Consider the following 18,542-nt stretch of genomic DNA (forward strand, 5'->3'; position numbering starts at 1 on the left):
TCGTCGACGAGGCCGTCAATAGTGTCGTCGTCGACGAAGTCGTCGATGGTGTCTTCGTCGACTAATCCTTCGTCGACGAGGCCGTCGATGGTGTCCTCGTCGACGAATGCTTCGTCGACGAGGCCGTCGTCGGTGTCTTCGTCGACGAGTCCTTTGCCGACGAGGCCGTCGATGGTGTATTCGTCGATGAGTCATTTGTCGACGAGGCCGTCGATGGTGACTTCGTCGACGAGCCCTTTGTCGACGAGGCCATAGATGGTGTCTTTGTCGACGAAACCTTCGTCGACAAGGTCGTTGATGACTTTGTCGATGGAACTGCGGTCGACGGGCCTGTAGATATCGACGACGGGACAGTCGACGATGATTTCGACGTCTGAATTTTAGCTGACACCACAGGAGAAGTAATAGCCGAAGTGGTGGTCGTAACAGAAGAAATTGAAGAGGTAGAAGTAGTAGTACTCACAGTGGACGGTCCTGAAGGAAGTGATGCACTCTTTGAGGGTTCTGAGACTCTTTGAGAGGATTTTAGTTTTTTCTTCCTCTCGGGAGAAGAGCTCTCTCTGGATCTAGTTCTCTTGCTGGAGGTAGAGGCCTTGTCCTCATCATCTGTGGAAGATGATTTTAACCACAAAAGAACCCTTGCCTCTCTATCCCTGATGGTTTTTGAAGGGAAGGTACGTCAAATTCTACAATCCTTCACAACATGTGAGGGGTGCAGACAATAAATGCAACCAGAGTGCTGGTCGTCCACATGGACCCTCTTCTTAAAGCAGGTTCCACAAGCATTGAAAAGAGCCTTCTTTTCAGACATTTTGAAGAGAAAAAGACAAAAAACTGAGTAGGCACTCAAGGAGACTCCCTTACACACGAAGTGCGGTGAATATCTGAGGAGAACTGCCTGGGCTGGGAAGGTTCTAGAGGGTGAGGACAGCTGATTGGCTGAGGCTACTATTTCAGGTCTTTTTACATAATGAGGTAGATAGGCTGCTAAGTTTTGGGCCTAGCTAGGCCTTCAGGCTTTCCAGCCTACTACAAGAAAGTTTTTAGGCACTGCTATTGTATATATTTTTACTGTGGGACTCCCGCCTCGACGACGGGGAATGATTCAGGCATGTGAATCTATGAAAGATACCCCAATACTGGATAACCACTCATACAGTTTTTTCTTTTCTCATGACACCTTCTAGTAGTGTTCAAAACTATAACTTTCTTTCACCAGTTGTTCTTAATGGTAAGTTGAAATTTTGTTCTTAATACTTCTTTCCACCATGAGATACTAGCATCTAGGCACATCTTGATTATCTCCATCTTTTTTTTTTTTTAATTCTTGGCGAACATCATCCCCAGAGTTGCCCAGTCCTGTGTCGGATGATTTAAATCATTGGGTTCCCATATGTTTAATAAGCATTTTTAGGCTCAGGTACCACCGACACTTCCTCTGCCTGCGATATAGTTCTCAATCTCAACACTGCTACCCAGTATGGTATGATCTTTGGACATTACCATATAGTGTGATAAAAATCTACCCTCCTCCCCACATTCCCGCAGGCAGAAAGGATGCGAGGCATTCCCTATTTTGTGTAAGGTTAACCTATTGTAGTACGTGCTGTGCAATATCTTTAGTTGTATTAATCTTAATCTTGAGGGTATTGCAACTTCTTGTGGTGATGAAAGCGCCATCTGCCAATCTGTCCCGTCGAGATTCCCCAGGTCTGAGGACCATTTGTCCCTCAATGCCTGCATTGGGTCAGGTAAGTTATTAATTAATTTATGGTAGGTAAAAGAGGTGGCTTTTTTTTGCATATACTCGGTCAACAGCCCATCCTCTAGGGGAGAGGCCTCCGGCAATGTGGTGTCTGGTGGTATAGCTGCCTGTAGTGCATGCCTAATCTGCATGTACCTGAATAGTTCAGATGGTGCAAGTTTGTATTGTTCCTGTAGGCGTTCGAACGTGATCATCTCGCCCTTAATCCATAGGTCGCCCACCGCGGAAATGTCTATTGCGTCCCAACTTTTGAATCCCTTACTATTTGTAAGTTGTCCCAGCCGTTGTGTGTCCCACAGTGGAGTGAGTCGCGTAATAACCCCCTGCCATCCCAGTTTTTTATGCGCTGAGTACCATATGCTGACTGTATGCGCTGTTGGCCAAATTAGTGGGTAAGACCTTTTTTTGTTATATAGTGCCGCCATAGCGCCTTCGTCTCTCAACCCACATCTGTCTGCTTGGAACGCAGCGTCTGTTTGTGGGGCGTGTATCCATTGATTGATTATTTTTAACTGTGCTGCCGAGTAGTATAACTGTATGTTCGGGAGTGCTATACCTCCATCATACCAGCCTCTAACCAGTTTCTCCATTGCAATACGCGCCAGTGTGTTTGCCCATAGCAAACTAGAGACCTCTGCTGTTATTGCTTTAAAATAGCTTGGTGGCACCGGAAACAGAGTGTTTTCTAAGGCATACAGAAACCGTGGGAGCGCCATTATTTTGAAAAGTGCTGCTTTTCCGAACAGCGTCAGAGGCAACGTGTGCCAGTGTATTGTATCCCGTTTTAGATGTTCCAGGAGGAGTACAGGATTTTTTTTAATGAATTCATCGGGCCTAGGTGTCACATAGATACCCAAATATTTAAAGCATTCCGCTGTGATTAGGAGATCTCAATCTTTAGGAAGGTGCGGTGGCGGACCATAAAGTACAAATAGGACCGATTTGGACTAGTTAATAGTATAGCCAGATACTCGCCCATAAATTTCACAGATATTTAATAGCACTATAATGGAACGCCTGGGTGAGGTTAGGTATAACAATACATCATCCGCATATAGGGAGATGCGGCCCTCCCATCCTGCCGCCCACTTGAGTCCCCGGATGGTCGGTTCCCATCTAATCCATGCCGCCAGTTGTTCTAACACAAGAGCGAACAGTAAAGGAGATAGGGGACATCCCTGGCGAGTTCCATGTCCCAGCGGGAAGTCTTCCAACATGTGACCGTTTGCTGTGACATGCGCCAAATGTTTCGAGTACAGCAGGTGTACCCATGCACAGAATTAAGGGCAGAAGCCTAAATATTTAAGGACCGCAAAGAGGAAGGGCCACTCCACCATATCAAACGCCATGCGGGCGTCCAATGAAAGAATAACAGCTGGTTCTTGGATATACGGGCCATCACCCCATGTAGGAGCCTCAGGTTAAGAGCCGTGTTTTTACCAGGCATAAATCCAGACTGATCTGGGTGTATTAGGGCCGTTAAGTGTGGGGTTAATCTTGTCGGCAAGAGTTTCACGAGAATTTTAGCTTCGGAATTAGGCAATGATATTGGGCGATATGAGGTGCATTCCTCAGGAGGTTTTCCGGGTTTGGGAATCACTACTGTGGTGGCTGTTCTTTGGTCTTGTGGGAGTTCTCTCGCATCTAGACTTTCGAGATACATATTTAGCAGGTGAGGGGAGAGTGTGCCCACCATCCTTTTAGAGAGTTCGATGGGTATGCCATTAGCCCCTACCGCTTTCCTTGGTTACAGGAACCCAATTGCTAATTGCAATTCTTCCGTCGTGAGGCCAGCTTCTAGTGTGACGTTTGCCTCTGGTGTTAACTGGGGCATTTTGATGTCTTTAATGTAAGCCTGTGCCTTTTCAACCGTAGTGGTTGATGAAGACGCATAGAGCTGGGTGAAATACTCGGCTAGGCTATTTACAATTTCTTTAGGGTCAAATACTGTTACTCCCTCCCGTGTTTTTATCTGTGCTATCCATCTCCTTGCTCGCTCTTTTTTGTCGAGCCAGGCCAAATGTTTACCCGCCTTATCTCCAATTTCATATATCCTATGTTGTGTAGCCTTCAACCTGAACGTCATTTTTAAGTATTCTCTGTATTCTTGTTGCTTAATACACAGGGATTAGGACAATTCCGACGTCGGTTTTGTGTGTGGTGGTCTTCAGCCTGATGTAATCCCGATTCTATGGCTATTAACTCCTGCAGCTTTTCACTTTACGGCCTGCTATGGATGCAATGGCTTGCCCACGAACAACATTTTTATAGGCCTCCCAGAGGGTGGTTGAAGATGGCACCGATGTTATATTTTCCTGGAAATAGTGCTGTGTTGCAGTGTTTATGTCCTTGAGGATTTTGGAATTATGCAAATAGCCTGGGTATATGGGGTAAATGCATTGTCTCAGCCTGTGGTGGCATGTGTATGTTAGTATCACCGGGGAGTGACCTGATATCCCCCTGGGCCAGATCTCTATGTCTACTATATTCGGTGAGCTGTCTGCTGATGTTAAAAAATAGTCTATCCTTGAGAGGCTATTATGTACCCCCGAGTGATAAGTGAACTGTTGTGTCGTGGGCTGACAGCATCTCCATGTATCTGTGAGACCAAGGGCTTCTAGGAAGCTCTATGCAGGATATTCCAGTATTTAGAGGTTTAGGGGCATGTCGATCAAAAGTCCTGTTAACTCTGGTGTTGAAGTCCCCTCCAATTATCATTATCCCCTCTGAAAGGGCGAGCAGAAATGTACTGAATACTGGGAGGGCCAAAGCGTGGAGCGCTGGAGGGATATATACCGACACCACATTTTAAAGGCCTCCCGCCCCAATGACATGCCATAGACGCAAAGCGGCCCTGGTCATCTGTCCATGTTTGATTAATTATCAGTGGAAATTGCTTTTTCACTAAGGTACCCACTCCTCGCAATCAAGAGGAAAACTCGGAGTACACAATCATTTTAAACCGCCATCGGTCCAGCGCTCAACAGGTCGGTCTCATCAAGTGTGTCTCTTGTAGGAGGGCCACCGCTGGTGCACATCGTTTCAGATACTGCAAAACTAGACCTCTTGTAATCTTATCCCCCAGCCCCTGGACATTCCATGTAACCAGTGACAAAGGTGCAATTGGGGACACAGAGGACGTTGGTGACTCAGCCTTTGTTTGTTCCTGAACCATCATTTCTGTCATAATTAATACGTGCAGTCATAGATTCATATTGTAAGTACTTCCGGTAACCAACACATACAAACCAGTCTTTAGCCGGTGCCCTTAAAAAAGTGATAAACAATACCACCCAATACTATAATAACAATCCCGTCCCCTCTCCCTCCTCCCTGCCTCCCTGCTTGACGGACTTACAACTATCCGCCACCCCAACAGTGCAGAGTGCTTAGTACCCTTCCCCGATACCATAACTTGGGGGTGAGAGTAATCGCAAGTTGTCCTTAGAAACCCTCCGTTCCATCTTCAGTAGTAGCGGTATCTTCTCCCTCTCTGGTAATTAGTGTAAATTAAGCGGGTTGAAGGTATGGATTCCCTCCACGGACTGTTCTTGTCTCGTTAATCAGTCTCTTGAGCCCTTATTCATGGCGTCGTTGGTTTGGTCATAATGTACTAATTGCAGTCAGTTAAACCAAAAGGACGTTCGGCTTCAGCAATCCACCATGACCAGGTCGTGATCGTCTTATTGCCTCAGTCCGTCCCTTGTTCTTCAGTGATAAAGGCTGTTCTCCCTCACAGCCCTCTACTCCGGTCCTTCTCTCCCTTCATTTCCACTGCGGTGATAGCTTCCTCCACCCCGGCGTTCCGATCGTGAGGCCTTGCGCCAACCCTCCAGCCACTCCTGTGCATCTTCCGGGGACCGAAAGAACCATGCTTTACCTTCGGCTTCCACCCTCAATTTTGCGGGGAACAGCATTGAATACTTGGTTCCACGCTCGCGGAGTGTCTTTTTGACTTCAAGAAAGCTATGACACTGCTTCGTGATTGCTGCAGTATAATCCAGGAAGATGGTAATGTTAGCGTTGTCGAGCCGCAGAGGAGGTGCAGTACGTGCGGCCTGCAGTATCACGTCTCTATCTCGGTAATTAGAAATACGAGCCAGAATAGGGCACGGAGGGGCCCCCAGTTTAGGTCTACCTCATGGGACTCTATGAGCCCTTTCAATGGAGAAGTAGTTGGAGAGGCCCCGTGGTTGGAGATGGTTCGTAATAATATCTTCAACGAACAGGTCAAGGGCTGGGCCACCTGTCCGTTCCAGTACACCTATAAGGCAAATGTTATTTCTCCTTGACCGCCCTTCCTGGTCCTCCAGTTTAGCAGCCAGCAGCTTGTTATCCGCTGTGAGTTGTTGCACTTGCTTCTTAAGTATGGCTGTGTCGTTCGTTAGGGTTGTCGCCGTGACTTCCACCACTGATACTCTGGTGGACATTTTGTTAAAGTCAGCTCGGATTAAGGAGAGTTCCATTGAAAGTGTACTTTATTCAACGTGGTCATAATATCTTGTAGTGTCACTCTTTCAAGCTTAGCACTCTTTCGAGCTTAGCACAGGTGTTGCCTCCTGGTCTGTGGGGTGCGTCTGCAACTTCATGTAGATGTTTTTTTTTTAGCTTTGCCTGGTTCAGCCCTTTTGTGTTTCTGCCGCTCATTTTTGCGTTGGGGGTATGTGCGCGTGAATGCTGAGTTTCGGGCGGTAATCACCGCCGCCTGCCAGAGGGCTATTGCAACCCAAGCAGCCTGTCGGGTTTCTCACCCCCATTCCTCCTGTATTGTGCTGCTCCAAATACCTCAGGACTGGCACTGTCCGTGTGACCCACTCTATCCGCGCACTTCTTAGATGTTCTTCGCCCTTTCAATCAGGACTGATTCACCGTTTTCAGAGATGTCCTCCCTCCTTGGCAGTATGGGGAGGCTCACCTCGCTGTGTTACCGCGTGCGGACGTGCAAGGGGTAATTGGCCCGTTTACAGCTCATCTAAAGAACTTTGACATCTGTAGCATTTTTCCTTTGATGAAAAAGTATTCAGCTTCTTGGGAGTGTAACAGGCATCTCTGGTGACGACTCTTTCAGTAAAGCTTTGACGAATGTGGTAATACTTTGAGATATGTAGGTTCCGAACATTGTCCTGTCTAGTCAACATTATTGATTGCATTGAGAAGGCTTAAGCGTATCACTTACCAATTCAGCATCCATACTGGAAATCATTTTTTCTCTTCATCAGTTTATATAAATAATGCAGAGTATATGTGTCATGGTAACAATATACATTATATATATCCTACAGAAAAATTGCAATTTCTTTTAGGTGCATCTAAATGATCAATGATAACTCATTTGGAATCGTTTCCTAAAGTTTTTTTTAGCTAAAATCGACCAGCTAATACTAACACTGTTGAAATATGTTCTGCCTTTGCCATTTCTACACCAGAATCCCGAGCTACACTAAAAACCTATACTTGTAGAACCTTCAAAATTGATTCAATCAATCGGGGATTTTATAAAGCGTGCTACTCTCCCATGAGGGTCTCAAGGCCCTGGGGGGTGGGGGGGGGGGGGGTTGCAGCTCTGGGCACAGAGAGGTGTTTACCGTAGCATGTGTGTACACAGAGTATTCGCTGTACGTCCCATGTACCACTGAATTCGGTCCTGAATAAAAGGCAGTAATGGAGCATCTTACAAAAATTCCCTTAGTTCCCACGGCTCAGTCAGAGCTTAGCGAAATATTGTGTTTCTGACAATATGATCCTGCAAGTCATTTTACACATGATTGTAGAGGGCACTTGAATCAGGATCAAAAGGTGCCCACTTCAGTTTAGACCTTCAGAAGTAAACTATAAAAATTGTTTTGGTGCGGAAGAAAGGAAGAAAATTCTCGCTCTGATGATTTCTGAAATATAATGACCAGTCTGAAAACCTGGGTATTGTAAAAACAGAAGATTATCACATTTATATGAAATACATTACTCTGTGTCCAGCTGCTTGTCAACAGATATTTAAAAAATATCTCAATGATAAATGTATTAAAACAAATAGAAAATCAGTTGTATTTGACATTGCTTAGTGAGGAACTGTTGGAGTTAAAAACATAACTTACTTCACAGCATTCTGAAGCTGGTCAGGGTTGAGATCTTCTGCTTTACGGGCAATTCCTATTAGGAAAAGAAAATAACCTTATAAATGGTAAACAATAGTGACACCAAAGTTATCAAATATAGACTTTGTCTTCCTAAAAGCACAAGTGGAAACCCTTACACTAAAACCAAATTAATCACCCTTTCCAAATGTGTACAGCAATTCTTAATTAAAACTGAATATAGCTATGCATATTACATGCCCCAGTGGTAATATTCTGTATTAAGAAGGTATTTCACAATGTGAACACTATCAGGGACAAGCATGATGCGTATATTATTTCACATCAATTCTCTGAATGCATGAGAGGAAGTCTTGATGTCCAGCATGTAGGGTCAAAGTTTATTCTAGCCTATATTGTCAACATAACATCCCTACTAAGTTAAACATAGTCAAATACACTTTGCTATTTATTGAGAGTAAGTAAACATGCTTTATTAATGCCAGATATGAATGAACTGTTTTTGTATTTACTACACTCTCTTTAAAAACTATTTAAATAATACAGGATATGACTTGAGCTTTTTTGAGTTATTTTGATTACAAATAATTTTTGCTTGGTATCATTAATATTTTGTATTTAAAAATACAGCACTACACTTTACAGAACTGTGTTTTCTTAGCATTGGCCAGACCAGTCCTAGACTCCATCTTGGATTTTAAATGTGGCCATGTTTTCATTTCTTACTGAAACCGTACGCAGCAAACCGTGCACTAATGCTTTGCAATGACTTCGGAGGAAGCTGTAATGTTCAATACATCAATTTCCTGCCTGAAATCAGAAGAGCCATTCAATCCATAAGTCTGTTATTGATCAGTGTAATCAAATGTATACTGTCACATCCTATGACAGTACTGGGGTGAATGTAAGACATTGTTCTGCATTCTGTCCATCAACTGTGTTTTTTGCAATTTTCACCCCGAGTGAGCTGAGTATGCTCAGACGTGAGTTCCAGGTTCTCCACATCACTGGAGTCAAGCTATCCAGGCTGAAGAAGGCTGATAGCCAGAAACCGGTCCTTGGATGCTTGATTCCGGTCTAGGAAAGACATGGCTTGGTAGTTCAGGCTGGACTGTTCCCATGAGGCACAGGGTCAAGACTGATTTGCATATAGCCATTGTCTGACCTAGGGTGGTGTGGAGTGTAAAAATCGATGGATTTAGGCCCAGATCTTTGTACTGTGGTGAATGTAAGACATTGTTCTGCATTCTGTCCTTCAAATGTGTTTTTTGCAATTTTCACCCCGAGTGGGCTGGGTATGCTCAGACGTGAGTTCCAGGCTCTCCACATCACTGGAGTCAAGCTATCCAGGCTGAAGAAGGCTGATAGCCAGAAACCGGTCCTTGGATGCTTGATTCCTGTCTAGGAAAGACATGGCTTGGTAGTTCGGGCTGGACTGTTCCCATGAGGCACAGGGTCAAGACTGATTTGCATATAGCCATTGTCTGACCTAGGGTGGTGTGGAGTGCAAAAAAACGATGGATTTAGGCCCAGATCTTTGTACTGGGGTGAATGTAAGACATTGTTCTGCATTCTGTCCATCAAATGTGTTTTTTGCATTAGTCAAGACCTCTCCATGTAATAGACCCCAAATTACCGGTATTAGAGACAGAATAATAAAGCTGGTAGTTAAGGTAGTGGTAATTTTCAATGTAATTGTAATCATCTGGAACTGTCATAGTTGTCAAAGTATTGACATGTATCAACTGGTAGTAGGTCATTTCACAGTCTCACAATGTATTCTTCTTTCTACTAGAATGTCTTCTGCTGTCTACTTCCCATTTTCAGATTAATAAATTAAGAATATAATACAATATATTCCCGACGATTCCAAAAGGGCAGTAGTGATTACACTTGTGCAGTCAAAACTAGACTACTGCAATGGACTTTACCTAAATATGCAGAAGCAATATCTAAAAAAGCTTCAGATGATTCAAAATGAATCTATAAGACTGCTACTGAATGTCCCTAAATATGAGTCTGTTACCAAGGAAATTCGAAGACTTCACTGGCTTCCGGTGGCGCAGCACATTAAGTTCAAAACACTGTGCCTAGCTTATAAGGCATTGAACGACACCAGACCAAAGTTTCTTAAGAAGCTCTTCTCCTGCTATCACCCAGCCAGACAATTGCGTTCTTCAGAAGCCAGACTCATGATGGTTCCAAGGATATCTGAACCTTATGCTGGGGAGGCCGTACTATCACTTGCTCACTGCACCATCAGGATTCAAGCAAGCCGGGCCGACGACGGCTGAAATGCCAGAAACCGGTCCACGGTAGCTTGTCTCCTTTCTGGTGAAGAATTGGCTTGGTAGTTTGGTCCGCCCTGTTCCCATGATGCACTGGGCCAGGGACAGACTAATTTGCATATAGCCAGTTTCTGAGCTGGGATGGTGCAGTGAGCTAAATAACGGTGATGGATCAAGCCCTGATCTTTGGACTGGGTAAGAGTGGTCTGCTTAATTCAGACACTCTGTTCATCACCACCCCCTTTTCTGAATCGTTTTTGGCCACTATAGGTGTGGCAGGGTATACTCAGACATGAGTCCCTTGCTCACTGCACCATCAGGATTCAAGCAAGCCGGGCCGACGATGGCTGAAATGCCAGAAACCGGTCCCCGGTAGCTTGTCTCCTTTCTGGTGAAGAATTGGCTTGGTAGTTTGGTCTGCCCTGTTCCCATGATGCACTGGGCCAGGGGCAGACTAATTTGCATATAGCCAGGTTCTGAGCTGGGATGGTGCAGTGAGCTAAATAACGGTGATGGATCAAGCCCTGATCTTTGGACTGGGTAAGAGTGGTCTGCTTAATTCAGACACTCTGTTCATCACCACCCCCTTTTCTGATTCGTACTATCACGTGTGGCACAGCAAAACTATGGAATAAGCTACCATTTTGACATTTGAAATGCTGGCTCAGTTACCACCTTCAGAAAGGACTTAAAAACATGGCTTTTTCAGAACTAGCAGCTTTATTTAGGGCTCTCCGTTGTCTTAGCGTCAAGACACCTCCGGGTATTTGTGCGCTCAATACATTTTATTAACATAACATAACATTAACATGTAAACTATTTAGAGAGCCAAGTTCTAGTACAGGCCAAAAAGTAAGTTGTAGCATTTTAGTCCTAAATGAACGTGAAATGGCCAGCATAGCTATTGGTATACATAAGGTAGTGCCTAAAGTGTGCCTTTGCTTTCATAACAATAATGATGGTGGCACATCTGGTGCCTTTATGAGCAACATCGCATTCATGTTGATGTTGAGATATGCCTCTACTTAATGATCTGTAAAAGTAATATATGTTTTTGACCCCAACAGAAGGAATGACATCTACTTGTGTAGGTTGCCCCACATTTTCAGGTTTTATATGTAACAGATGACTCAGCATGTGCCTGAAGAACTAGATTGCCCCAGCCAAAAGTAGCTTTTAAGGTACACTTTTTAAAATGTGCTTACACATCCTGGATTTTTTGTTGAGGGAGATTACCAACGATCTGGCAACACCTTTATGTCTTCCCAGAGTATCATATCTTCTCTAAGCTTGAGCACTTACACCAACAATTTGGTTGGTGGCTCTGTGCAGAGTTTTTTTGGGGGGATATTTAAAAGTTCATAGACCTCCAACAGGGCAGACTCCGTGCTATATTTGGGGCTGAAACCAGATTGAAAGGAATCCAAACTACCAGTAGATTCGACAAACTACCAGTAGATTTGATACTTTGTTTAGTAAATTGGGTTTAGTGTCAGAAACCTTGGGTGGTTGCATAGGGACGCCCATGCTCCACCCATGGTACGCTCCCTTTGTCGTTAAGTAATGCAAAGCAGTGCTAGGCATTGCTTTGTGTTACTTTCACGTTATTTCCTGCACTAAACAAGTTTAGCTCTGGAAAGTAAATCCGAAAAAAAAGATTTGCGCCGATTTGCATCACTTTTGTAATGCAAACAAGGTGTAAAATCTTAGTAAATCTCCTCCACTGTGCTCCATACCATATCTGTATATAGTTTACAACACAGCAGTCTGTAAGGAGGTTGATATTGAGAAAAAAAAACATTTGCCATTAAGTTATTTAATATATGATGAGGCAAATATAGTTGCTGTTTAAAATGTAACTTTGAGGTGGTTGCTTTGTTTTATCATAAAATGGAGGGCTATGTAAGCTTGCTATTTTCAAAAGTCTTCCTAGTAACATCCTCTAGTGAAGAGTCAAGCATTTGAGACTCACTTCGTTAACTGCATTGGCTTCTGGGGTGAATCCTTACATTGGTTTTTGAGTCATGTGACACCCTGCTGCCACAATCACTTCGAACACGAGAGCTGCAGCTTTAATTGTCCCAGAGACATGCTGCATAAGCAACTAGATTTGTTGCTCTATGATGGGCAGCAACTTTGAGTGGTGCTCGTCTTCATCAATTGCCCATAACAGGATCCCAGGTTTCTCAGTACAAATTCTGATACCTTTGTTTGCCACTAAAGACAATGAAGTTCCTGTGTACCTATTCCTCAATAGACATCTTATTTTTGGTATCCGATCCAGCTGGTTCAAACTGTAGCATTGTGAAGAGATCCTCTACCTAATATAATTGTGAGATGCCGCGGGCATGGTGATTTTGCTTGAATGCTTTAATGGGACAATTTTTGATGAATGCTCTTCGGTAAGGTGGCCCAAATTTTCTTTTGTTTGAATTTACGTGCCCCTGATCTCTGGACCCTAATACACTTTTGCTCCTCTAACAATTTAAGAGAGTATTCCTCATACCATGATCTTTTCTTCCTGGACAGTGTGACTACCCTATCAATCATGCTTTTAGCTCGGACAAGCACCATTTTCTTGAAGGTGGATTTTCTTTGTGATCTGGGAGACACTCTGTCCCTTTCTTTCAAAGGCTCAGAAGATAAAGGCCCTGATTCACGAAGGGCCCAAGCACCCGTGGTGGAGGTCCTGAGTCAGGCATTGGTCTCCGTACGCGGGGCGGAATCTCAGCAGTGAGAATTATAATTTCTGAGAATATGCCCTGAGTATGGAGAGTACCCCACGGCTGCGAGGCCTCTGCAACTAGTGTGAAGGCCCTTCGTGAATCAGGCCAATAGATGGCAAGTGGTATCTCTAGTTTTCACAAGTCGCTTTATGCATGTGTGGAACGCCATTATCACTTTACACTCAACCACATTCGCTTAAACTCCATTTTAAATGCTGCGCGGTCTCTCATCTACTACTTACATACAAACACTTGTTTGATGTAACTGGGGCTAGAGATGTCCCTCCCCCTCTCCTAGCTATGCTCTCCTACAGCTGTATTCGAGTGTGGCACGGCAGCGTCTGCGCTGTCTATTCAGGAGTGGAGCCAGTCTTTCTCCTTTCACATCATCTATGAATCTTTAACCTATGAATTCCAAAAGTAAAGTTGGATTCTAAAGTAGTCTCTCTTGTAAACAGACATAAAACTGAAAGTTGCAGGGGCGAATCCTAATGATATCCTCCCGAAATGGGTGAGGTTATAAAGGAACAGATGTTTACCATTCCATACCACAGGATGAAGTTTCACCCAAGTGGTAAAAGGCCAAGAGACAGCCAAACACATGAATGTTTTTCAGGGAAACACACTTTACAGGGAACACACAGAAAAGCTCGGATAACTTAGTACAGTTTTTCACTTACCGTCATGCACCTGGAAGGCGAGGGTAGTAATCTTCTGTGTAATAATCATCATTGGACTGCAAAGCACAGAAAAAAATAAAATATCTTATCGACATATACATTTTGTACATTAATTGTCACTAAAAACACAAAGTTAGCAAGGCTGAGGACTGCAATTAGCATTCTTTGCTTAATCCTTAGCCTGGTATATATATCCTTTGTTATGAGGATGTCCGTAGTTAACTTTAAATTACTGTAACTTAGATTCATAATGCAATGATCCTATTTGTTCGATTTTTATTTTCAGAAAAAGAGTTTTATTTCTTCCAATTTAAAGAGATGAAATTATGACGATAAATGTACTTTACACCATGAGCCGAAGTTGCTGCTTTTATATTGCGACACAACGCCTCTAGCGACTTCTGGACACGTTTTAAACATTATGAGGATATAGTTATATTTCAAGGATGAACTTTCAATTGTGTTTATCTATATGTAAAGAGGGTATGTATTGATATGTGGAAAAAATACTCTCACCAAAGGAAAGATTATACCCGTCTAAATGATGTCCTGTTATAATACTCAAAACTAAAAAAAACAATAACATCTACTTTAAAAAATGTGTTTATTCATGTATTTAGTAGGCATGAGTAAAATAGTCACATACACGTTATAGTGATGGGATAACTCTAATGCTACATGCTTTTAAATGCTCTTGTTTTACTGTACAACACATCCTGTTGCTTTCTGTTAGGGCTCTAATTGAGTTTCGTGAAAGCACTTTGAGGGATGACTTCTTTCCTCAGCATTCAACCCCTTTATGAAAGTAGAGCGGTTGGCACATGCGACGATGATTGTATTGCTCCTAATCCAAACTACAAATAATGTTTCTATTTACCCGTGTTTTATAATGCAGGGAAAATATTTGATAATATTTTCAATGCACATTTTATTTGATCTTAAAAAATTAACATATATGCTTTTCAAAACTAAATGAATATATTGAACCCCATTCTGCCTGCCAAGCTCTTAAAGACAGCATCCAATTTACAACTACTTCATTTAGGTTAAAATTGTCCTGCGTTTTAATGTTTTCTTTGTTTTGGGATTGAAACGTAGCAGACCAAAAGGTTCTGATTTAAATATCCTTTCCCTTTTGGAAAATGGTACAAATGGCATAGTGTCTGTTAGGATGTGCCCTTTATGAAAATACAGAGTACATATATCTTCTTTTTATCTATTTTTTGCCATTTACCTTTTTTTGCTATTTCAGCAGGTGGGTGTGTGTGTGTATATCATTTTTTATAGTACAGGTTCGGATAAACGAATCCCCTATAAATGTTGTTAGTCAGAAAGACTACTGGGGTAAATGTGAAAATGCTCATTTTTAGGAAAGGGCACTGCTTTACAATATATATATTTTTATACCAGCGAACGTTTGTGCACACCTACTTAAGCACAAAAAGCAATACACATAAATGCGTGCACACCATGCATTCACAAATTGTACAAAACTATAATGTTCAAGACTGACACTTTTACGTTCTCATATATGGACGGCCTCAAGGTATCTCTATTTGAAACACATGACAATAAGCAGCAAGAGCCTAGCGCCGATAATGGTCTTCCTCTCCTTTGGTTACGTTCTTGTGATGGGTGATAGCTGATCACTGCAGGTTAATGGCACAGTGTAGGCTGGTGCTGTAATTAATCCATGCAGGGCAGGAGAGTGTTGGAGAAGGGCGGCTTAACGGCTAGGGTGGCCGACATTGAAGCTGGAGAGGAGGGTTCGAGCCTGGCAGGAGCCTCAAACATCCTGTGATTCTGGGCAAATATTTATTCTCCCTGTGCCTAAAAATGAATGTGTCCATTTGTAATGTATGTATGTATGTATATGTATGTATGTGTCTTGTAAAGCGCACTGCTGCCCTGAGGCGTCGTGGCACTGTAGACCGCTGGGGAACCCGTCCTGGCTATCCCTGTGAGATGGTCCCTACTGGGTATCTCCAAGGTGAAACCAGGCATCCCCGGCGAATGTGGGGGGCCGTTGTAGAGATGAGGCAAGCTAATGCCCAGAGTTGCCGAGTGTGATCCCTGGTTAGAGTAGGCACCAAGGCAAGAGTTATCAAGTCAACTGACCCTGGTCCACGACCCTGCCACATCAGGAATTGAACCCTGGTCCCGGGCCGTTCTCTGCTTCCGGGTCTGCCGCCTCTAACCAGTGAGCCACACCACTCCATGCAATTGGTGCACATGTAAAGCACTCTGATACCTTCGGATCGAGTTCGCGCAATATAAAACTGCAAAAGAAAATGCCCTGCCCCACCTGATATCCGACCCCACAATCCGCCAGACGCATGCTGGACTCTCAACAGTGATAACAGCCAGTGCAGTGTAGTACAATGGTAGGGGAATGGACCGACTGATGTTGGTGGTAGAAGCATAATAACGAGGTCAGAATTTCGCCAGCCAGTTTTATTTAAAGTATGCTGTGTACACACTTTTAATTTGCTCTGCATGTGTGGTACCTCCAAAGAACAATGCATCCCACGTCGTCTGTATCACAGCCTGTTTCACCCCAGCTCAGCCATGAGAGCCAGGTGACACAATTATCTAATCAGAATGAGTTCAAATTGATTATCGAATCCACAGGGGAGAAATAAATTATGTGAAATAAGTGCCCGTGCTGAGCACCGGAAGCCACAGGCACAAACTAAGCACTGGTGTGTATGTGCATGCTTGGGTATAGATGCATGCATATTGGTATAACCCTTGCAAGACCGATAGCATGATGTCAGACTTGGACGCTTGCATGACCACAGCTCAATTGTCCACTTGACCTTTACTCAACAGTATGGACTTGACTTTCTATATGACCGATTGCATAACCATCAGGACAGAAGACATGACAGTTTGTGAGAACTTTATATAATTGACTGATTGCCAACTAGCATGACAGCATGCTTACAAACTGCATGACAACAGCATGATAAATTACAACACAATGACAAAATATCCTCATGTTGTAAGCATCCAACAGTGCCGTATGCTACCTGTCACAAAGCACTTCAGTGCCTCGCCAGGAGTTAAAAGCGCTATATAAATGCAACTACAATTCAATATAATTTGCCCCCTACAAAGTAATGACAACCCCTTATTTGGAATTGCCACATACTGCCTCTACAGATTCCATGTTTCTACTGCAATGAGTTATTACTTGCATGCCCCAAGAGAGTTGGATATCAGACATTAGACCAACTTATTTATACCTTGGACTTCTGCCTCTGAGGTAAGGCTTTGAAGGGCAATGCTAATGGAAGCCATACACTTTCCTTTAAGTAAATGACCACAGGAAGTCTCAGAGCCACATTTTATCTAGATGTGTATTTAGATGCTGTGGGACACGAACTGAATTACCTCTAAGCAGCACAATACAATTGCAATACAGTAGGCTGATGTAATCAGAAAGAAGCCGGTACTTCCATGCAGATTAAGTAAGTTACTTTATTTAAGTTAAGGCTGAGCAGCAGGAAGACATAAGATACAACATAGGCCAAGTTCACAAAGATTTTGCTGTCACTTGCTTTTGGATTAGAACTGGCTTATTAAAGAATTCAAAAGAGTGACCTGGCTTACTCAAGAGTAACCCAGGAGGACAATAAGTAAGTCACACCTACTCACTAAAAAAAAATAGTGAATCTGGCCTTATATCGTTCTCAGGTATACTGCGTGGTAAGCCCAGGAGAATAGCAGTTTAGGCCCTACGATTTATAAACATCTTTATCATCACTAAGTCTTACACTAAGTCTTCTGGACAGACATGCTCACAAATGTTTGTCAGCTGTCAGAACTTTCTTCTCAGACATATCCTCTCTTTCTCATATATGCCCCTCTAGCTTAAGCCTCTGGTTTATTATCATCACGTTATCTGGTTTTCCGCTTTAGTGTAACTGTTGTACTTGTTTATCTTGTGTTTATGTTTCTGTGTGTTTTATATTCACTATATAGAGCTCTGACATGCTTAGGGGGCATAGTCACGCTCTACAAACAACCAAAAAATAAAATAATGTGAATATATGGTCAAGTGTATCAATATGCCTTTGACATGTCAAAGATGTAAATAGGGATAACTTCCCTTCCTTGGCCACAGCTTTAATTTTTCAATATGATAAATGGCCATGGGCGTAGGAACTATGGAGAAGATGTAAGATATATCCAAGGCGGGACTGGTAATTTCGGGCATCAGACATTTTCCCGGGAGGCTGAAAGAGTGGGGGCCGGTTTTGTTACAGGGGCCCGGTTTTGTAGGGGTGCAGCAGTTTTGAAAACATCTGCTGCAGAGTCCCTTGTATGTCCAGTAGTTTTCAGGCAAAAATAAAAGTGCCAAAATAACTCTGGTGATTATGCCTGCTGGAGAGACATCGGAGTTTTGTCTAGTAGCAGTTTTGACTCATCTAAGGTAGCACAGAGGGTTAATATGCCTGCTGCAAAGGACGTGTACAGATCACAGAACAGTATTTCATGGTCATTGCTTAGTGGGTTACTGCTTGTGTAGAAGAGACCATTTAGTTGCTTTGCAGTCCGTAAGTTACAATCATGATCTGGCACAGTGAGCTATGAAGTGTCATCAAAGAGCTACATGCAAACTAAACGGTAAAGGTGAGAAAGTTAAACATTTCTTCGAGTCTTTCATTATCCTAATGTTGCTAAAAAGGGTTTGTTAGGGTAGAAATAAATTCTTATTAGTAAAGCCAACCCTAAGCATTGTTTTAAATTCTGAATCCTGGGTTTGTGCTTCTTCACATCAAGCACTCCTAAGAAATGCCTACCAGTATGGATGATGTGAATCCTACACCTTATATTTCCCTTTGTCTTTGTAACATTTTCTGTACACTGATTTACACATGTATAATTAATTATCTCTGTATGTGTGTGTGATGTAAAATGATCAGACACCCTACACTGGTGTGAGAGGTGCTATAAAACAAATGAAATGCATGTGAGAGAGGGGC

General features: G+C 43.0%; 1 protein-coding gene across 2 annotated transcripts in view; it reads right to left on the minus strand.

The window, feature by feature from the left end:
• Positions 1-18,542, minus strand: part of MBOAT1 (membrane bound glycerophospholipid O-acyltransferase 1) — a 491,383-nt gene that overhangs the window by 144,789 nt on the left and 328,052 nt on the right. For both annotated transcript variants that reach the window (XM_086965142.1, XM_086965143.1), the window contains 2 exons: positions 13,552-13,607; positions 7,858-7,912 (listed from right to left, as the gene is read on the minus strand). In XM_086965142.1, the coding sequence (XP_086821268.1) occupies positions 7,858-7,912; positions 13,552-13,607 (111 nt within the window). The remainder of the gene's footprint in view (positions 1-7,857; positions 7,913-13,551; positions 13,608-18,542) is intronic.

This window comes from Lissotriton vulgaris, chromosome 4_1, assembly GCF_964263255.1.
Source record: "Lissotriton vulgaris chromosome 4_1, aLisVul1.2, whole genome shotgun sequence".
Lineage (NCBI taxonomy): Eukaryota > Metazoa > Chordata > Amphibia > Caudata > Salamandridae > Lissotriton > Lissotriton vulgaris.